This window comes from Callorhinchus milii, unplaced genomic scaffold (assembly GCF_018977255.1).
Source record: "Callorhinchus milii isolate IMCB2004 unplaced genomic scaffold, IMCB_Cmil_1.0 Scaffold10, whole genome shotgun sequence".
NCBI classification, from domain to species: Eukaryota; Metazoa; Chordata; class Chondrichthyes; order Chimaeriformes; family Callorhinchidae; genus Callorhinchus; species Callorhinchus milii.
In genome coordinates, this window is record NW_024704751.1 from 7,813,311 (window position 1) to 7,836,314 (window position 23,004).

Genomic DNA, 23,004 nt, shown 5'->3' on the forward strand with positions numbered 1-23,004 from the left:
CAAAGAAAACATTAATGCAGCGAATTAAACTCTAATATATATATACACGCCAATTTACAACTGGTGAATAAATTAATACCGATTTGCATATCCTGCGATCCATAGCATATTTACACGAAATTACTAATTAATTACATAAATAGCAAAGATCTTTCTCATTCTGTCTTCACCCCCAAATTGTACCACGGTTAAAAAGAAACACTTCTCTTCCGCTTTTCCTGCTCCATCGTTCCTCTGGGCAGGGAGAGCAGCAGTGGGGGGGGGGGGGGGGGGCGGGTGGGAGGGGGGGGTGTGGGTGGGTGGAGGGAATGATGTGTACAGCCCCCCCCCACCCGGTTTGCACCTGGCCGCACTGGCTGGTGGTGCCTCGTAGCTGAATGTCCTCCTGGCCCGATGGGAAGAGGGTCACTTGGGAGAGGGTGGACCTGGCGAGGCTTCCCGCTGGCTGTGCAGCCCACTGACGAGCCGCTGTATGTTCTGCAGTTCGTTCATGGCCTCCTTGGCGGCGGGCTTGGGGGAGAGCGGGCTGATCGTGCCCCCGGCCCCAGTCCTTACCCCGCTGCCCTCGCTCTTGTGGTTGAGTTCGGAGCCCGGGCTGGAGCCGCGGCTGCACAGTTTGCTGTCGGAGCCGCCCAGAGCCGAGGGCATGGCGGTGGTCAGCAGGTTGGTGCTGGCCGGGATGGACACGGGGATGGAGTAGGGGTTGAAGCGGAGGCGAGGTCGGCCCCCGCTCAGGAAGGGGTGTCGGTGCAGAGAGGAAGTGGCCCCGGCTGCACTGGGCAGAGCAGCGGCTGCAGCAGCAGCCATGTAGGTGTATGGGTACGGGAACAGCCCTCCGAAAGTGGTCATTGGGATTCCCTGTGGGAGAAACAGACACAGTGATCAGTGTGGGCATCCCTCCCACCCGAGCGGTGTTGGCGGTAACAATATTCCTTGGATTTGACACCGCGCCTTATCACATCATCGAGACGTCTCACTCAAAGCACTTCACAGGGTATACTGTAAAGTGGATCAACTGTGCATTTTGTGGGTGAAATGCGGAAGCCGATTGTACACAGTCCCCACAAACAGTCGTGGATTGGGTGAGCAAATTATTATTATTATTATTATTACATTAAAACTAGGGTCTGCTGGCCTGAGACCAGCACACATTGGACTGAAGGCAGCAGAGAGCAACCCCCACCCCCATGGTCTCAGGGTCTGTGCGGCTCACAGCGGCCACAGTCATGGCCAACAACCACTTTCAACAGCGCAACCACAAGCAGAACAACCTGCATTTACAATGCGCTTCACTGGCTTGGGAGGGCCCCCACGGCAGCAAAGGGGAAATCAAAGAGAGACGAGCAAGAAAATAAGCAAGAATAAAAAGCGATGACAATTTGATGAACAAGCAGACCTAATAAAGAGTAAAGAGATAATCCTGTTATCTTTCACCCACAAAATATACAAGCCAATTCACTTTACAAGTATTCTGTGAAGCGCTTTGAGACGTCTCGAAGACGTGATAAGGCGCTGCGTCGAGTGCAAGGATGATTTATATTATTATAAACTTCCTGTCGCCCAGAGCGGGAGGTCACACAATGGTGGACGGTCCAGTCACTCAGCCCTGCTCAGTGCATGCGCATTTGGTGTATGTTCACACACAATAAAAGCCCTGAATTATTGTGACACTCAAAGCTGATTGTGGGATCAGGAATCCTTTCCAGTGGGATTGGATGGGAGAGTGAACTGGAAATCTCCCATCAGCAAGCTTATGCTTTTCATCCAAATTCAGCTGTAGAGTGTTTGCAAAGTGTCCGCATTTGCTCCAGCTTGTTTTTTTCCCCCCTCTTACAGCGAGAGCCTTTTATTGATAAACTGTATGTGAGAGTGGGTAACACTTCAACTGGTGGGTATGTGATAGAGTGGGTAACACTGTAACTAGGGGGTATGTGAGAGAGTGGGTAACACTGTAACTGGTGGGTATGTGAGAGAGTGGGTAACACTGTAACGAGTGGGTATGTGAGAGAGTGGGTAACACTGTAACTGGTGGGTATGTGAGAGAGTGGGTAACACTGTAACTGGTGGGTATGTGAGAGAGTGGGTAACACTGTAACGAGTGGGTATGTGAGAGAGTGGGTAACACTGTAACTAGTGGGTATGTGAGAGTGGGTAACACTGTAACTAGTGGGTATGTGAGAGTGGGTAACACTGTAACTAGTGGGTATGTGAGAGTGGGTAACACTGTAACTTGGGGGTATGTGAGAGTGGGTAACACTGTAACTAGTGGGTATGTGAGAGCGTGGGTAACACAGCACACTGTAACAAGTGGGCTATTTTATGGGGGAGAATAAGCTCACAGTACTTGTGGATTTTCGGAGGCTGGAGCTGGTAGGTGTCCCTCACTAACTAATTAGCTAACTACCTAAAGCCATCCCATCCCAGTGTTGCATTCCACCCAATGAGGGAAGGATTTGGACATTAAAATGTTTCATTAGAGTGGGCATCAGGAGAGGCACACACACACACACACTCCCAACAGAAGTACTGCACACACACAGACTGACACACATTACTGCACACACACACACACACACACATTACTGCACCAGATACACACCAACACACATTATTGCGCGCACATACACCAACACACATTACTGCACAAACACCAATACTCATTACTGCACACATACACACACTAACACACGTTACTGCACATAGAAACACACCAACACACATTACTACACGCACACACATACAGATTACTGCACACCGACAAACACCAACACACATTACTGCACACAGACACACACCAACACACATTACTGCACACACACACACCCCAACACATTATTGCGCACACACACACATACCAACAGGGATTACTGCACACCCACACACCAGCACACCTAACTGCACACACATACACATTCCGACAAGCCTCGCCTTGCAGGGACACGAATGGACTGAGGTTTATTTTGTTAACAAATAAAAATAAAAACATTTGTCCCAAACCATGAATTGCCCCAATTCCCCTTCCCTCGAAAATATCTACCACTATCACCCCCCCACCCCCCCCACACACACACACACAGCCATCCCTCATGGGTGAAATCAATTTGAAAAACCCAGTAAATGAAATAAATCTGTGGCCTCCCACAAACCCAGCTTTAGCCTCAGTGAAGGAGGAGAGAGAGAGAGAGAGAGAGAGAGAGATTACTGGATATTATTGTGGAGCAAGGATTGGTGTGAGTGAAACTGTCCCGGGATCAGGTAGAGCAAAGGGGGCCCCTCACATCCCAAATGGCTCAAGGTGTGTCAGGAGTGGGTTAGATCGGGACTGGGGAGTCTGAATGAAGTTGTGTTGAGTGTTACTCTCGAGGTAGGAGTGGGGCGCTGACTAAATAACACACACACACACACACACACACACACATCGAACCCAGCAATAATCCCCAATTCCTGGAATTAATTCCCAATCTACCAGGGCCGCCTTAACTCATTCCTGACCTTGCAATCCCAGATAAAGGGCTTTTATATCTCAAGGCAGAGCAGAAATCGCCGAGTAGATGAATCTCTGGCGTGGTTTTTTTCCCCCACACAATGCAACGTTAACTCCGAACTCTCATTGACCACACTCCACTCCACTCTCTGAACTTTTTTTTTTAACCAGTCGTTTCTTTCGCGACCAAAAAGAATCGGAGTGAAGCCGAGCAAGAAAGCAGACTGATAAAACCCAGGCAAACCCCGTGATTTAAATAAAATATAAATCAGGGGGTTGGGATCGAGCTGTCAAGTCAACCCGTTACAGACAGAGAGAGACACTGTGTGGTAGAGAGAGAGAGAGAGAGAGAGGGATGCTAACGTGTAGAGTGAATAATCCACTGGTTTACTGAGACACAGAGACAGCAGAGAGACCAGAGTATACACTGACTGGTTACTGAAGACAATTAGAGACAGAGAGGACAGACACTTTTAATAGAGAGAGAGAGAGACTGGAGTATACATTGAATAGCCACTGAAGACACTTAGACACACAGAGAGGACAGACACTGTAATAAAGAGAGAGAGAGAAGATTGCACACTGAATAATCCACTGGACATTGTAGCTTCCAGCGCCGAAGAGCAACATCTGGTACCATTGCACCAAAACTCTTGAGAAAAAGTGGGGAGGGATGGGGAGTGCGGGCAGGGGGTGAGGGGTGGGGTGGGGGGGATGGGGAGGGGTGGGTTAAAGGGCTTAAGGTGAGGCCCGGGGTACAAATCAGACAAAGAGTCTTACCTGCGAGGCCAGGACGTGCTGGGAGAGGTGGAAGGGGAAATGCGGGGCGCTGGCCCCGGGCACCGGCACCGAGGAGAGGCCGGGATCCAAGCTGCCGGCTCCGGACACCGAGGCCAGTAAGTGTCCCATCCCGGTGGCCATGGCTGAGAAGGCGCCGGGGGCCACGGCGAACTGCCCCGGGTGGATAAACAGCGGCTGCCCCACGTTCAAAGGGTTAAAGAACTGCTGGCTCTGCAGACCCGAGTGCGCCAGGCTCTGCAGGTACCCGGCCATGTGCGACGGGCTCTCGGTCTGGATCATCAGCGGCGAGTAAGCGGACTCGGCATCTTTACTGCTTTCCTCTTTCCTCCTCCTGCCCCCACCGCCGCCGCCGCCGCCCCCACCACCGCCGCCGCCCTCCTCCCTGTCCGAGCTCCTGCCGCTGTAACAGGTGTCGCTCTCCACACAGCCCTTCCTCTTGGCCGGAGCTCCATCCTTGTGGCAGCGTTGCGCGGGGTGGCCGGAGCCACCCTCTCTGTCCCTCTCCTTGACCGCCGGCGGGGACTCGGCCCCCGAGCCTTGGGTACCCGGGCTGCCGGCCGCGGAGCGCTCCTCACGCCTCTCCAGCTCCTGGTCGCTGTTGGCCGCCGATTTATCATCTAAACCAGGGATTTTTTTTTATATAAAAAAAAAGGTTGGAAAATAAAAATATCATCAGCTTTTTACTGACTTGACAGACAAACACACGCACACACACACACACACACACAACGCGCGTCTGACCTTACAGCCTCACTTAATTGACCCCCCATCCCCACCCCAACCTCACCCCCATCTCCACCCCCCCCAATCCTCCCCAACCTCATCCCCCATCTCCACCACTCCCACAAGCAATAAACATTACTGTCATATTTACATCAAACGTTGGGATAACATTTTTTTTAAATAAATGCTGGACTTGACATCCGAGTGCAAAAGTTTCTCCTCTGCTCGTTACAGGAATCATAATAACAATGATAATAATAATAATAATAAATATATGATATGCACAATATTGGAATAATATATAATAATGTTAATGTAGGATAAACAGTCAATCGTTTTGATTTGGGGGCTGAGGGAGATGGGCTGTTTTGCTCTCTCTCTCTTTCTCCCCAGATCCTGTGTCCTCACACCTTAGGGTGGCAATAATAATAATAATAATAATAATAATCCTTGCATTTGATATAAAGCCTCATCACGTCTTAGAGACGTCTCAAAGCATTTCGATGCGCCCCCCCCCCCCCCACCATTGCAATTTTAACTTCCTTTATTTCAATGAACTATTTTTTTTAAAAAAATGTCGTTCACAAAAGATGTACAGTGAGTGCTCTTTTTGGCTCGAGGCGTTTTGAATTATGTATAACGCCAAAAGGTCTTTGGAGGTGAGGTTTATTGTGGAGGGATTTACAGTGCTCCAACCCCTGGCTGACGACACTTTACTGCTCGCCCTGTCTCGGGGAGTTTGATGTCTGCAGATTGTTTTTATATATATATATATATATATATATATGCACAATAAATACACATGAACCTCGTCCTCCCCCCAATCCATACATAGCTCAGTAAAATAGTAGGTGAGGTGAGTAGGGCCAGACAGCATCAGTGTGTGGGGAGACACAGAGAGAGAGAGAGGCTGTGCAAACATTGTGATATTATTGTTTGCTTCAAATATAGCAACTGGGAACAGAGGAAGGGAGAGGTTCCACACATTGTATTGCAGGTGATTAGATCTGCTTGTATTGTTTTGCTTGAAATATTCCGGTTTCGGTGTAGCCACCAGCCCAGGTACAGCACTTGTGTGCGTCCAACTCCCCAAACCAAACCGAAATCTGTGTTAGGATATAAATACGAAGCCTTACGCACACGCAGACCCCCAAGTCGCTTCACATTGTCACTACAGTGTTGACCAAAAATCGAGGTATCTACCCTAATATCTCTAAATATATATATATAGTCATTTCTTGAAGGCTTATTGGACGTTGCAATGGCATGGGGACTGCTTGGTTGAACCTGTATATTCCCATTGCTCACAGCCACCATTCCTCACTCTGTCCTGACTTGTTTTCTGTGGAGCAGGCGTTGAGATAAAAAGAAAATCTCTTGCAGAAAGCGCCCTGTCCCCCCCCCCCCACCCCATTCTCTCCGTTTATTACTTGAATGAACCCGAAGCTCAACTTCACACTCAAGAGTCTCACCCGATCATTGAGCAATATTGGGTTGGGTTGGGGTCAAAACCTTATTTTACACAAGAGTTCTCGAGATTCGAGAGGGGAGAAATCTATCTCCAATACTGTCACATACAATATGGGGCGATTTTCTTCCCCTTTAAACCACCCATCGCCGAGTGACTAAATAACGTGTGACGTGTTGTGAAATAGCGCTGCGGTTTTATTTGTGGCGACGTCGTGGTTAAATTAAGGTAAGTTTTTCCCCTTTAAACATCGCCTCTCTCTCTCTCTCTATCTCTCTTTTCTCTCTTTCTATTTCTCTCTCTCCCTCTCTCTCTCTGTGTGTGTCTGTTTGTTACTGGCTTGTGCCGGGTCGGTTTATGAAGAGTTTACTGAAGCAAACACTGATACGAAGGCTTTAAAGGTTAAGCCAACAAACAGCCCCGTGGTTAAGGCTGGGGTGGGGGGTGGAGGGGAAGGGGATGGGGGGGAGGATGCCAGGCGGTCAGGTCAACAACCCCCAGGGCCTTGATCTGTGTAGTGGATCGAGCTCCTACCTTTGGAAGCTTGGATCAAGTGTAGAGAAACAGGGTCTGCGGCCAGAGGCGAGTGGAGTGATTCCCTGACCAGCGGAGGGTCACTGGACGAGTCGTCAGAATCGCCACCGTCTCGATCTTTACACTGGTCATCATACACCCGCATGGAGGGCAACGACAGCTGTTTCCTGGTGGGGGGGTGGGGGGGGGGGGGAGGAAGCATTGAGGTGGTATTTAGGATGTATTGCACGGTGTCACGTTAAAGACATTACAATTCAGGGTTGGGGGTGTGGTTGGGGGTTGGGGGTTGGGGGTGGGGGTTGGGGGTGGGGGGTGGGGGGGGGGAAAGAAAACAAAATAATGATAACAAAAGCTGCTGTCAAAAGCGCCTGCAATCATTTTTCCAAAGAGCTTCACGCGGATAACAGGTAAAAACACTCGTGTAACTGCAGTTTCTCCCATTATTTATTTAAGTTCTCGCTGTAAAGGTGCAGCGGATTGGTGTGAGAGTCCATCAACTCCATTTTAACGTTGGGCTTTTCCCCCCAGAGGTGGGCGACGGGCGCCCGGTCTCTCGTGGCAGTTGTGTAAGTCGCCACCAGGAGGCGCCGGAGGCCCTGAGTTGCTCACCTTGATCCATGATCCTCGGCCAAGCCTCAGATCGGCCTCTCTCACCCTTCCTGCCCACCCCCCCCCCCCCCCCCCACCCCCCAAACCGACACCCACCCCCCCACTCAGCAGTCTGTGTGTGTATCTCTGCATCTGTGTCTGTGTGAGTGTGTACCTGTGTGTGTGTGTGTGTGTCTGTGCCTTGTGTGTGTGTGTCTCTGTGTCTTGTGTGTGTGTGTGTGTGTGTCTCTGTGTCTTGTGTGTGTGTGTGTCTCTGTGTCTTGTGTGTGTGTGTGTCTCTGTGTCTTGTGTGTGTCTCTGTGTCTTGTGTGTGTGTGTGTGTGTCTCTGTGTCTTGTGTGTGTGTGTGTGTGTGTCTCTGTGTCGTGTGTGTGTGTGTGTCTCTGTGTCTTGTGTGTGTGTGTGTGTCTCTGTGTCGTGTGTGTGTGTGTATCTGTGTCGTGTGTGTGTATCTGTGTCGTGTGTGTGTCTCTGTGTCGTGTGTGTGTGTGTGTGTGTGTCTCTGTGTCTTGTGTGTGTGTGTCTCTGTGTATAAAATATTAATAAGATTCTGCAGAATTAACAACCACCCTTTATTGGGACTTTTACCTTTTCTCACGCCTCCCATTGCCGGTGTCCCGAAATCCTTTTGCAAATGGATTGTGGTCGATTTTAAGTTGAGTTATCTGTAAAAAATATTAAAAATTATTTTTTTTTAACGCGGTTTCCCTGAGGATTGTGACGACAGAACAATTCCTCTTATACTTGAGCTGATAACATTGAGCCTGAAGTGGGTAACTCGGACCAGAATTATCCAGACTGGTTGTCAGTGTTATTTGCAGAATTTATAAATTGAAACCAGAACCGGTTAATTTATTCCAGCTAAAAAAGCAGCTCTGATATGTATTTATTACATATATATATGTATATTTATACGTACATCTTTAATATGTATTTGTACGTGTAATTGTTATAATAGCATAATACATAATAATAACAATCCTTGTAGTTGGTATAGCACCTTATTGTGTCTTCGAGAACGTCTCAAAGCCCTTCATAGACGACACTTTTAAAGTGAATCGACTGTGCATTACACTTTTCTATATAATACATGTGCGTATGAATGTACATTTACCACTTTAATATGCATCGAATGCAAGTGGGTTCACGTGTACAGTGTTATTTATGTGCGTCCTCCCTGGGATACTGAGAGCTGAAACCAGAGGCTGTGCATTGAGAAGCGCCCTGTGCCCATGTTCACAGCCCCAGCATCGAGTGTAACAACACAGGCATTCCCCCCACCCCCGGCACCCACCCCCACCCACCCCCAAACACACAGGAAAATTCATCATTGTCCACTGGACTGCCGTTTGATTCCCCTTCCTGCTCCTGAAATATTGAACCTCACCTGCCAGCGAGGTTAGAGGCCATGTCTAACGCTATTTTAAGGAGGTTGTTTTAGGTGAACTCGAAGTTATCGGTGAGCGGGTTATTATACTTCCAACACATGACACAATATCAGGAGGATGAGGTCTTGTGAACGTCTCTCTGAACTACCTCTCAACGTGCGCTGTATTATTCATTCCCTTTTGCAAAAAAATGCCCCCGACGTTTCAGCTCTTCTTCAAACGAGGGCAGGCGTTCAAAATATATTCTTAAAAATCAGAAGCGTTTCAACAATAATAAACAAGAATCCCGTGTAGTTTCCCCCCCCCCCACACCCACCCACAGCCTTGAACATGAACACTCCCCCGGCGGCGGCTCTCCTCACTGTGGCTAATTCCCGTATATTTTCTTTTTAGATTACAGGAACAAATACGTCGAGGGGGGAAAAAAAAAGTAATGAAAAGGCAAAAAAAAAAAACACACACACGCACATTATTAAAGCGTCTGGGTATAAGGAGTCTGGTTTGTAATGCACTCTCCCCATTTCACGATGGCTGGGGATATAGGGGGGGGGGGGGGGAGGGGGGATGTTGGGGCCGAGGGTAAGGGTTGGGGTGGCGGGGGCTGGGATGCAGCCAGAGTTGCTGTTGGGATGTGATGATAAGTGCTTCTTAATGGCTTTTGACTCTGGCCATAAACTTTATGATTGAACAGCCCACTGACCGGGCTAAGCTCAGGTTGTTGGCAGTGGCCGGCAACAGGGACGGGAGAGGTGGTGGGGAGGGGGGGGGGGAGGGGGGGGCAGTGTAGTGACTGCACAACCAACCAGTGTAATGTAATGTTGGAACATATCACGATAAGAGTCGATTCTTATTTAAAACGTGTAACCTTCTTGAGGCTGCACACCAGGATTGCATTCAACTGAACGGATGAAATAAAATCTCGTTCGTAAACGAATCCACACCCCGACTGAGGTACGAGGCGCTGAATCAAATAATTATTATCATAATAATAACAACAACAATAATACGACTCGCATTTGATTTGGCTCCTTATCATGTCAAAGCGCTTCACGGAATATGCTATGAAGTGAATTGACTTTTTATTTTGTGGACGAAAAGTGGTTGGCAATTGTACACAGCAGTGTCCCAGCGTGGAGTGTGTGTCCAAATAATTTTTTNGGGGGGGGATAATTTTTGAAGGGATTATTACCCTTTAAGTGCAAGGAATATTATTATTATTAATATTAATATGTTATCACAAAACTGTCGGTCCCCGGTACTGTAGAGCTTTATTACAATTTCTCATGTCCTCACCTTGAATTATAAACACAGTGTTTTGGGGCTAACTTGCCCTCACCTCGGCATTTCATTTGGTTTTAAACCCAGTTTAATTTAGAGAGTTCTTCACCAAGTAAACACACCACACGGCGAGGGCAGACTGCTGTAAACATTTTGCCTCTCGCTCCCAAAATAGGCAGTCAATTTAATTTCTACATTATATTCTGGGAAGCGCTTTTTCGAATAAGGCTCTGTATCAAATGCAAGGATTATTATTATTATTATTAATAATATTATTTGAAATGTCTCAACGCTTGTCAAGGGGAAAAAAACTACAGGAATAACGTAGAACACGTACAAACCGCTCTCTCAGTTCCCTCCTCTTTCGCTCTCTCTCTCTCTCTCTCTCTCCCCCTCTCTCCCTCCCTCCCCAAAAACACATTATACTTTTGCTTCAATCAGACCGACGCAAACTAACAGCTTACACTGTATTTCCTAAACGAAAATAACCAAACTCAAAACGATAAGAGGGAGGGGAATAATTACTTGTTGACTGTGTGCCGTGGGGGAAATCGATCCTCCCCTCACACACACACACATATATATATATATACACACACACACACACACACACATAGAGCCAACACTCACTCCCTCACTCACTCACCTTATCGTTCTGGTAAGCAGTGACCGCGATAAACTCCGTCTCCGGGAACACATAGGTGCGGAAGGTGCTGTAGGGCAACTTGAGGATGTCGTTGGCTCGAACGATATGAAACCTGGGCTGGTATTTGTGCATGGAGTTCAGGATAGTCTGCTAGGCAGCAAAGCAGGGGAAATACAAACACGAGTTAGCTGAGAGAGAGGGAGAGAGAGAGAGAGAGCCCTCTCGCCACTAACACACCGCGGGTTATTTCTCTCAGACTCAATCTCAGGCTCTGTCTGTCTGTCTGTGATCAGCCGACATCTGCTCGGGATTTATTTTGGGTTAAAAACTAAACTCACAAAAAAAAGCCAAGCGTTATACACGCCGTACTGTACAGTACAGTATAGCCAGAGGGAAATGGCGAAGGTGACTTTCATTCCGTTTCAGGGAAATACTCATTTGACACTTATTTGTGAGAACATCGGTGCAAATGTTATCATTACCAAAACGAGCCTTTTACATACATGGAATATAAAATAATTCTTCAGCATTTTATATAATAATACTAATCATTTATATATATGTATATAACAAGGATATTATATGTAGTATATCGTTTTACATACTGGATTATAATAATAATCCTTGCATTTGATATAGCGCCTTATCACGTCTTCAAGACATCTCAAAGCGCTTCACAGAATATACACTGTGAAGTAAATTGGCTGTATATTTTGTGGGAGAATCGATTATTATGGGTCATTCATAATGCACACAGCCTGGTTCAGCGAGACTTGAATTGCACCAAATAAGTTGAGGTGTTGAAACCAGCTGTGTACTATAGGTGAAATGGATTGGGATTTTCCCAAGAGCTACCGGCTCCTCAGGTCTGGGATATGACCTGTCTCTTTGCTGTGTTTAATCTCCTGTTTAGTTCCTCTCTCCCCCACCCAAAAACACCCACTCGGGGTTTTTGAATGAAAACAAAATCTCTCATAACATTTCTTTTTTTAAAAAAAAACCTTGTTTTGGACAGCAAACAAAATATGTACTCCCAGCGAAAGGGATGGGATGCGAAGTCAGGCGAAACTGCGCATTTTGACCCAGATGCTGAGAGAGAAACATTGGGAAATGTGAGCTGTGTGTGACATTATCACCTAAACCTGCCTTTGGGTTTAAATTATAAAATGTTACATCGGTTCCTCTCCCAGTGAGTGAGCTCCTTCTCAGTCTGGCTCAAGACACAGGACACTGTTTAATAACGCGTACACACCTCAGCCTCTGCTCCATAGCGCTGGACTTTACAAGAATAGTTTCGGCCACAAAATACGCAGTCAATTCACTTTACAGTCTATTCAGTTTAAGCACTTCGAGGCGTCTCGGAGGCGCGATTAGGCGCTATATCCAATGCAAGGATTATTTACTATTATTGTTATTATTATTATTATCATTATTATTATCGGTACAGTTAAGACCCCGCACAAATCTCAGCCTGGAATTACTCTACATATGCCTCTCTCTCTCTCTCTGTGTTCAGTATTAATATTTTAACCACGCATTTTTCATTTACTTTTACCCAAATAATCATGCAGAATAGTGGGCTGGAATGTTTAAGGTTGGAGAAGGGGGGAAAGTGGGGTGGTGGGGGGGATGTTATTTGGTGGTGAGGTTTAAGGACAAAGACTTTAATTTAAAAAAAACTGACAACCGTCTCGATATTATTGCTGAGAGCTGTGTGTGCCTTTTCGGGGCGGTCTGTCCGGATCTATAGTATAATGGCTGCGTTTCCTTCAGCGCCTCATATATATAACCTACAATCTCTCTCTCTCTCTCTCTCACACACACACACACACACACGCAGTTTTTTTTAAAAAAACGCTTATCCGGACAAATAAATCGTCACAGATTGTTTCCCGTTGGCCCTGTCCACCTCCAAAACATCAGTGAAGTGATTTCTTCAGACGCCACTCCACTCGCTGGAGGAGAAATCATCAATTCAAAGCCTCTTTCTCTCTCTCCTTTACGGTCACTTATCTTTCCCCCTTTCCTCGCGCGGGTTTTCCTTTATCGTTTCTCTCTCCTTCACCGACTCTCTATATTTCTCTCTCTCTCTCTCTCTTTCTCTCTCTCTCTGGGGATTTGTTTCCACTGCCTCCTTTCTCTCTCCCTCCTTCTCCTCCCTCTCTCTCCTCCCGTTTCCCCTCCCCAGTCCCTACTCTGCTCTCTCTCCCTTTAACGCCACAAAGCCTGACCTGCTTTCCCATATACACACTCCACTCCACCCCAACCCCCAGTCACCGTAGCAGCAGAGAGAGAGATGTAAACGGCAGCTGTTTTTATTTCCAAACCAAAAAGACAGGCAGAGAGAGACACAGAGAGAGAGAGAGAGAGAGAGAAATGTTTAGCCTTAAACCCCCATCCACAGAGCAGCAAACAGAGTACTGTGATCGTCCCCAGCAGTGTGTGTGTGTGTGTGTGTGTGTGTGCGTCGTTTTCGATCAGGAAACAAGAGCCGTTTGACACAGATGACAGACCAGAGAACTATTTGCCTTATTTGTTTCAAACGATCGAAAACCCGGCGTATAAAACGTCCCGCTCTCACTCACCCCCCGGGCCAGAATGACTGCAAATAAATCCCCACAGACCAGAGGAGTTAGATGAACATTTGGTAGGATTTAAGATTTGCGTGGCTGTCCCTGTTTAATCCTAAAACGATTTGCTCTAAAAGTAAAAGGATATTGTCGTGTTTGGAGAGATTTAGGACTAACAGAATCTGCAACATATTCCCTTAATGGAATTGTATTGATTCCTGTATGGTACAGGATAATTAAACAGGGCCGCCTCGCTCTATGGTCGCTAGTTGTGGGCCTTCTGTGTGCCCTGTGTTGTTGGAAGCTCCTTTTCTGCGTCTGAAGCAGCTTCGATTCCCTCCCCCAACAGAGACCCGATTTATTCAGGTCACTTTCATAATTTTATAAGCAAGCCCACACGAGGCCAGAGACGGTATGTGTCGAGGTCGCTACACACAAAAAAAAATGGGCCCATCATCGTTGCCTATTAAGAAAGAGTTCCTGAAACAGCCAGACTCCCATCTCACACAGCTCGCGAGCTGACCGTGTAACAAGCAGTGCTATTATTCATTATTATTATTATTATTATCGTCGTATTATTATTGTTGTGTTGTTATTTTGTTGGGCGTTTCGCCCACAAAATATACAGTCCACTCACTTGACAGAATATCATGTGAAGCGCTTCGAGACGTCTCGAAGACGTGATAAGGCACTACATCAATTGCAAAGACTATTATTATTATTATTATTATTATCAGCCGTGCTGTTACTGTTCAAAGATTTCTCTCTCCTTCAAAACCTTTGGGCCAAACGGTTTAAAGGGGCTTTCACAATGATTTATTTATGGTCGAGAAAGGGCGAGAGGGGAGAAACAAACATATAAATAAATCACAAACACTTACGAATCCGTGTTTGTCGGAGATGTTGTTGGTGAGCTTGAGCTTGTGAAAGGTGACAGCTTTGGCCATCCACTGCTCGCCGGTGGCCGGGCTGTCGGGATGGATGTACATGCGTTTGGGCATCTCGGGGTCGGCCTTGCCTGCCACCATCCAACGGGAGTTGTGGAATTTATACCGACAATCATCCGCCGCCACTATATCCATCAGCAGGATGTACTTGGCCTTCTTATCCAAGCCGTTCACACGCACTTTAAACGGCGGAAACATCCTCCTAAAGAGAAAGAGAGAGAGAGAGAAGGAGAGAGAGAGAGAAGCACACAGACACAGACAGAAGAGAGAGAGAGGGAGAGAGAGAAGGGGGGGAGAGAGATCAGTGTTAAACACAGGGGCAAAGAAGCTATAACAACATGACAGTACTTCGTTAAAACTCCTGCCTTTTAGTACAATGTGCTTTGCCTTTTTGCCCCGTTAGTGGGTAGCACAGAGATAAGAGAGAGAGAGAGCAAAGGGATACACACTGCACTAAAGCCACTCTGTCGTTAATAGGTTTGAGAGAGACACAGAGAGACAGACACACACACAGAGAGAGAGAGAGAGAGAGAGACGAACGAAACATTTTTTGGGGGGTTGGTTTTATTCAGAATAAAATTGAAAAGGCTCCATTTTACTTGACTGTTAAAAAAAATAAAACGTTGGCTTTTCAATAAAAAAAACATTCTCCGTTATATTTTTTTGGGGAGGGGGAAAAAAATCGGATTCAGGAAGCGAAAGGCAGTCAGTTTGCTTCGCCGAGCGGCGGCGGGAGTATTATTATTATTATTATTATTATTATTTATTATCATTATTATTTGGGATTATTAACAAACAATGCAGAAATACACCCCACACTCGCCCTGATGGTCGCTTGCGGGACACAAGTCAAGTCTGCACAGAAGTTTAAACGTTTTTAACCGTTTCCGTGAATGTATGTGATGTGTGGGCAATGGCCCCACGCCAGACTCCCCGCACTCCCCCCCCCCCCCACCACCCGCCCGCTCGCGGGCCGCCAACTGCCCGCGGGCCGCCACACGCTACACCGATTGAAAAGATACGTCCAACTTTTTTTTAAAAAATTGACGGCGACTTAATGCCCCCCCCTCACACCCACCCCCCCACCCAACCCCTCACTGGGATTTTATACCGCCACCGTAAAGACGCCTTCGAACGGGTGCGATCACAGAGAAGCAACTTATTACAAGTCGAATCTCACATGGAGTCCGCCGGGGTGTTGGGGGGTATAAGGGGTGTGTGGGGGGGGGGGGGTGGAAGTCTAATCCCATACCCCCGCCGTCATTTAGCGCTCCCCAGCGCTCACTACAGTGCCCTCACCCACCCGACCTAACCCCGCTGTACTGTCCAGTCCAGTCCTGTCCCGGGCTTGGCTCGCTGTCACTTGGCTTGGTGGGTATTTGGGGGAGAATCGGGGAGTGAGAGAGAGAGTGAGAGAGAAGGGGAGAGAGAGAGAGAGAGGTGTGTGTGTGTGTGTGGGGGGGGGGGTGTTGGCCCGTCCGTGATCGCAGGGTTTCCATTCAATTCCATTTTTTTTTACCCCACCCCCCCAAAACAAAAGGGGGCACAGAAACAACAACCCCAATAAAGTTACGCGAAAATAACCCCAACAAAAACCCCGTAAAGGTTTGGCTTTGTGGTGTCTGTGTTCCTTTTTTTCCTGTCGTCCTGAACGAAAACGTCCGCCTCCGCCACCGCCACCCTGTGCTGTGCTGGTGCTGTGCGTCCCCGGTCCCCAAACCCCCAAACCCCGTACCTGCCGGACTTGGTGATGACCATCTCGGTACCGAGTTTATGGAACTGGTCCCACAGATCCTTCGCCTCCAGGATCACTTTGGGATCGTCCTCCACCTCGTCCTCGGTCTCCAGGCTCTTGAGCGGCCGCAGGTGAGCGGCTTGTTGCCCCAGCGCCTGGACGTGGAGGGCGGCCTCGGCCAGGGTGGCTTCCGACAGCGGCTTCCCCAGGGCTCCGGGCAGCGAGAGGGCAGGCGCCCCGCTCGGGGGCAACGTCAGAGCCGGGAAGAAGGATGGCTGAGCCGCCAGGAAAGCGCTCATGGGGAAGTCGGCGGCTCGGTGAGCGTGGAACGGGTGGTAAGCCATAGTGGTCGCCGCCAAGGCTGGAACTCTCATCAGGGCATCCGACACCCAGAGAGGGAGGGGAGGGAAGGAGGGAAGATCTGAGTGAAACAGCTCCTTTTAGGCGAGTCTCCTCTCACAGCATATCCTCACGGAGCGGCTCAGATCTCTCTCTGCGTGTCCCCCCGTGGTTGCGTGTGTGTGTGTGTGTGTGTCTGTCTCTCTCTCTCTCTCTCACACGGATCCTGGCTACAATGCTTCCCCCCTCGGCTCTCTGCTGCTAATGAGCCGCACAGTTGATTGGCGATTTTACGCTTTCGGACCAATTGTGTGCCCGTATAGGCGTGGTTTTCACAACTAGAGCCAGGATGGATGAGTTAAGAGGGGAAAAATAGGTGTCAGAAGCTCCAACGTACAATAAGCATCACCAGATCGCGCTCTGAAAACATGTCAACAGAGTTAAACATTAACCAATGAGAGAGAGAGAGCTAGCGAACCCCCCCCTCTCCCTCCCTCTCTCTCTCTCTTTCTCTCTCTCTCCCCCCACACCCCCACCCCCCTCTCTCTCTCTCTCTCTCTTCCCCCCACCCCCACCACCCCCCCCATCCCCCTCCCCCCCCCAGCCTCCCCGCTCCCACACTCAGGGCCAGAGCACAGCGGCTCCACGACGGGCGCGCACCGCAAACACCCAGACCCACTAACCTCTCCAGGCTGCAGCCCCCCAACACGACCCACAGGTAAACAGCGGCAATAGTCAGCGATCATAAGGAAGTCCTTATGCTCACAGAGGATCGGGAGGGCTTCTCACAGTGCGCGGGTGAGCCTGCTCCGAGCGCGGGGTCTTGTTTATTCCAAATGGTAATCCTTGCATCCGATATTGCAGGCGCCTCATCGCGTCTTCGAGACGCCTCAAAGCGCTTCGCCCGATACACCGTCAACGGGGAGTGACCGTGTATTTTCCGGGAGAAACTCGGCAGCCAATTGCGCACGGCAGTCGGTGTCGGTGTGTGATACAATATTTAAAACAGCACACGATCTTACAGGGTCGGCGGCTGTAAGGATGGATATGTTTACACATTCACTTATTGACTCAAAAGAAAGGTGACAGATGCAAGGATTATTATTGTTATTATTATTATTATTATTATTGCATCTGATGAAGGTGTTTTGCGAGGAACAGGGAGAGCTGAGAGTCACGACAGTCCCAACACATATCGTGCAAAGGCACCACGGTTGAGAGAATTTATTATAAAACATTGAAAGGAACAGACTGTTTGACGGTATGTTTGACTGAAGTGTCTTATCGGTCAGGGATTCTCCCCAGTGTCGGTCACCGCAAAGCTGAGGCATTTAAAACCTTCGTCTTTAATTATTATTATTATTATTATTTTTATTATCATTAATGTTTTTTTAAAAAAATCAGATATTTGCGTTTCGTTTTCCTCATTTTTCTCAGCTGCTTCTTTTAAGCTTTTGGTTTTTTAAAAAATATATATATTTTTTAAAAAAGCTGCGAATTGTTTGTTGGCGGGAGGTCCCGGCAGATGGCGTAATTAGGATTTTAAGTAAGTTATTAGGAAAATAAAAGGGCCGCCGAGAAGTGTAAACTGCGACTCGTCCCTTTGGCAGTTTTTTCGCTGATTCTCCCCCTCGAACTCTCAGTGCTGTGTGTGTGTGTGTGACTGTGTGTGTCTGTCTGTGTGTGTGAGACTGTGTGTGTATGTATGTGGCTGTGTGTGTGTGACTGTGTGTGTGGCGTGTGTGTGTGAGGCTGTGTGTGTGTGTGTGAGGCTGTGTGTATGTGTGAGGCTGTGTGTGTGTGTGTGTGTTTGAGTGTGTGAGTGAGTGTCTGTTTGAATGAGTGTGTGAATGTCAGTGAGTGTGTGAGTCTGTGTGTGTGTGTGTGTGCGTGTGTGTGTCTGTTTGAGTGAGTGTATGAGTGTGAATGTGTGTGTGTGTGAGTGAGTGAGTGAGTGAGTGTGTAGGTGTGCGAGCTGGAGACTGAATGAGCTGGAAGCAGGCACGGATTTTGCCCGTTTTTAATTTTAATCCCAGTGATTTCCTGGGAGTCTCGGCCGCTGTGAGAGTGTGGGAAAGCTTGGCTTCAGTCGAGGGGTGGGAAACTGACGTTCGTGTCTGTCTCTATATACTGTGTGTATATATATATATATATATACACACACACACATATATATATACAGCCATAAATTGTAACTTTAAACTGTTTGGGCGGGGGGAGGCTGAGATGAAGAAAGAAAACCATAACAGTTGCGATTTCAAATATATATTTTTTTATACATACGTATGAAATGCTTTTTTTTTGGTGGCTTCCCCGCTATGAAAGGTGCTGGGTTCAAGCTGAGGGTTTAAATGTGTGTGTGTGTGTGGGGGGGGGGGGGTTGTGTGTGGGTGGGGGGAGGTGTGGGGGGGGTGGGGGGGGGGAGAAGCGGGGAAGGGACGAGGCGACTTGGCGGTGGCTGGAGCCTTGTCCGGCTGGGAAACAACCTCCAGCCTCCGCAAGAACACATCTCCTGTGATTAAGTGGAACACGGCCTTGTTGAGAGCGTTTGGCGCCAGGCTTCTGACGGCCGACAATAACCACCGTCTCCTGTCACTTTGCATTTAGCCAGGAAACTTTACACAGCGCCCCCCCACCCCCCCCTCCTCTCCCCTCCTCACCAGCCCCGCATATTCACAGGGAAATCAAAGGTCACCCGTGCTCTCTCTCTCACTCACTCACTCACTCTCACTATCTGCCTGGCCTCTGCTCACTGCCATACCCGTCGCGTTTAGGAGGGGAGGGGTGTGGGGAGGGGGGGGGGATTCAATGATTTGGTTAGTGTACATGTGTGTGTGTGTGTAGTGGCCGGGCTTAAGCGGACAGTAGAGGCGGCTTAACAGGCTTTGTACTGTGGGTCACAGTGTCAGTCAGCACCCACCCACCCACCCGCCTGTCTCTTACTCCATACACACACACACACACACACACACAGCGTCTCTACACATGTACCTACCACAACACACACATACATCGATAACCTGGCCAGACACATGCTATCCCTTACCTTTGCCAGTGTGGGTGTGTGTGTGTGGCTCAGACGCTCTCACCTGCTATTGAGTTGTGTGCAAAGGGAGGGGAGGGTGTGAGAGGTTACAGCACAGGGCAAAAAAAAAGGTTATCTGTTTGAAAAGCCCCCACCAAATGACCGTGAAACGAATAGGAGGAATTGTTTTATACATCTCTGTGCGTGTGTCTGTGTGTGTGCGAGCGCGAGGCTCAATCGAGGTTTTTCTTTCAATAAATATTAATAAATGTCCCGCTCGATTTTTCAAACTTCAAAAGAAAACACGCAACAAAATGCAATGGGTATTTTTTTTAGGGAACTGCTTGAGCAGGGGGAGAGAGGAGAGTGTTGGCGGTGGAGGAGACCGGGGCAGGTTAGGCTGTTTGTCGTGAGCTGTTTTGTGGGAGTTGTTAGTTGTTAAGTAAGTAAGTAAGTTAGTTAGTTGATGGTATGTGATGCAGGCAGAAGGTATGCATGTGTGAAGGAGTCTCGGCACTCGCTCGTCTGTGTGTGTGTGTGTGTGTGTGTGTATGTGAATGAGCAAAAGATAACAGATAGTCATCTGGTTTCTCTATCGAGTAAGGTGTGATGTCTTTGTCTTACAGTCTGTAACTCAGGCTGAGATAGCGACTGGCGCCAGCAGGACCACATTACCTGCAACAATAAAAACACCACATCGCCGCCATCTAAGCCCCGACTTCATTGTCTTCAAACTCCCGAGACAGCCTTTTTTTTTATTCACTTGTTAAAAGTGTTTAAATAAATAAAAAAAACACGAGCAAGCAGAGATACCGGTTTGATGACTTTACTGCGCTGTGTTGTCTGAGACTCTTACACTCGCGTTATCATCACCCCACTCAGAGGACAGTGTCTATTGCCGAGGCGTCTTTATTGAAAGGTACTGATGTTACCTACATTTTTTATCACAAAGTGTGAGGTCGAGGGAGAGGGAGGGAAGAGAGATATAGCGCTCAGAGGGTCTCTGGCGGGTTTGGCTGCACTTTTTTTTAATTGAATGTCGCTCTGTGAAGTGTGAAAGCGCTCATTCAGAGCTTCACAGGGTCAGTTTTTGGTAAAGATATTCCTTTCTTTTTCAATTAAACAAAAGCAAAATACTAACCAGTTGCCGAGAGCAGGCGTCGGGGAAATCCGTGTGAGATAATAATAATGGTAATGATAATAATAATAATCGCATTTGATTGATATAGCGCCTTATCCCGTCGTCGAGACGTCTCCAAGCGCTTCACATAATATACTGTAAAGTGAATCGACTGTGTTTTGTGGGCGGCTGTGAAACCTCCACAATAACAAGCAGTTCGCGACATTCACACCCATTGATTCTGTCTAGAATAAGATTTACTTTGGTATTATTATAGTTTGATATTATTGATATTACCGCAAACAGCTTGTTTTCTCTCTCTCTCTCTCTCTCTCTCTCTCTCATTTAAAATGGTTTATTTAATCGGGAGGTTTCGAGACATCCAAGAAAGAGATGGTTAAGAAGAAGCAACAGTGCAGATAATCCAATCATTTATCTTATTTGATTCACACCAAAAGCCGCCTCACACTCACACTCACACCAGCCCGCGAGGGGCATCTGAACCCCGTTATACATGTGCACAGTCCACAAAGTAACAGTCAGAAAGTGTAACAGTAAAATACTTAAGCGAAATACAATTAATTGTAGCATTGCTGTGATATATAACAGCCAGTATAACGCTGCCGGCGCGGCTGTGCCTGTCTTGTGTGTGTGTGTGTGTGGGGGGGGGGGGGGGGGGGGGGGGGGGGTGAGAGAGAAGATAGTGTGAAGTATACACAACTGACGGATTCAGGGCGATTAGCAATTCCAATTAAACCGCCTTCCATACTCACAGCTCTCACACGTTTCCCTCCCAAATCGTCACGATTAATCACGATTTTATAAAGTGTTTTTACTCTCTGAGGTCGAAGGCAGCTTTACAAAACCACCCCCCCCCCCTAAAAGTCAAGGCACTTCATTTCTCTGTCTGTAGTTTCTTTTATGTATTGTGTATATATTTTGTTTTTAAAAAAAGTTGATTTGGAAGGCAGTTTGCGAACAGTTTCACAGCTTTGACTTTATGTGGAAATTCGTGGCTTCGGGAGGGAAAAAAGGGCGCATTTCTGTCATTTAAATCGTGGTTTCGTTAATTAATTTATTTACTGCACGAATTGTATTTGCCTGTCTGCAGAGGATAGTGTTGGGGTCATCGCTTCTTATACAGGAGCTAATGTGCCTCACTCCCTCCCTCCCTCCCTCACTAACTCATTCACTCTCTCCCTTCCTCCCTCCCCCACTCCTTCCCTCACTTCCTTTCCTCACCCCCTCCCTCCTTCATTCCCTCCCTCCCTCCCTCCCTGCCTCCCTCGCTCACTCATTCACTCAATCCCTTCTGCACTCACTCACTCGCTCACTCACTCACTCACTTGCTGCCTCCCCTCCTCACTCACTCCAATCTCACTCTCTCCCTCACAGATAATATTCACCCCAGTGCAGCGCTGGAGAATTAATGTAATCTCAGAGCAGTGCATCCACCATACACAGAGAGATGCAAACACACAGGAACATGCAGGATATGATCAATATATATTCACACGCAAACGCCACGACATATCAATACACTCACAGACCTCTAGCTTTGTATTTACACGCAGATTAATGTGTGTTTATGTTGTGCCGTTGTGTCGGGGGGAAATTGTCTCTGACCAGGGAAATGGGCACAAATCAGTGCAGCTCTCAGATTATAACACATAACCCGATGCTGTGTTAGAGGCGATGAGGGCTCTCATTCGGCTGATTTTCAGACACGGGAATGCTGAAGTGTAGCGCCCATTTGTTGTTCGTTAAAGGAAGGAAATGCTGTCATTTATATCCGTGTTTCACCCACACACAAACTATAAATATATATGTATTTTTTAAAAAATTGCTTTGCCAAACCTGTTTGTGGGGGCCAGACACAATTGTTTTTAGTAGCAAATGGCATTTAAGTGGTTAATTCATACCTTATATACATATACATATATGTGTGTGTGTGTGTTTAAAAATCCTTCTCTTAAAAAAAATCTTTGGCGAAGTCATTTAATTTGTAAGCATAATTCGCCCCCCAAAAATGGGACAAGATGGAGAGACGGGGTTCTGGGGAGGACGTGGTAACTATTTCTCAAATGTCAAGTCTTTTTTCTGTCGTTATGTTTCCCTCTGACTCTCTGCACTTGAACTTAAACTTCACCTGAAGCGAGCACACGGTCCTTGTGGACGGAAAATCCGCTCTTCTTAAAACACCCACACAAACTGACATCGGTTTTGAGCCGCCGAAGGCGATGTGAGATCGTCCCTTATCACTAACGGGAGTAATAATTCCAACCCAAGTGATAAAGCAATCACCCTCCTCTACAGACAGACAGACAAGACAGACAGA

The 23,004-nt window shown here is 47.6% G+C and overlaps 1 protein-coding gene across 1 annotated transcript; it reads right to left on the reverse strand.

Moving 5' to 3' along the window:
• Positions 1 to 292: 292 nt before the first annotated feature.
• On the reverse strand, positions 293 to 17,008 carry tbx2b (T-box transcription factor 2b). Its single transcript, XM_007896552.2, has 7 exons — positions 16,183 to 17,008; positions 14,382 to 14,649; positions 10,931 to 11,077; positions 8,207 to 8,283; positions 7,011 to 7,177; positions 4,265 to 4,902; positions 293 to 858 (listed from the first exon to the last, which is right to left on the reverse strand). The coding sequence occupies exons 1-7, from the start codon at positions 16,554 to 16,556 to the stop codon at positions 406 to 408; spliced, it is 2,124 nt and encodes a 707-aa protein (XP_007894743.2). The 5' UTR covers positions 16,557 to 17,008; the 3' UTR covers positions 293 to 405.
• Between the last annotated feature and the right edge of the window lie 5,996 nt (positions 17,009 to 23,004).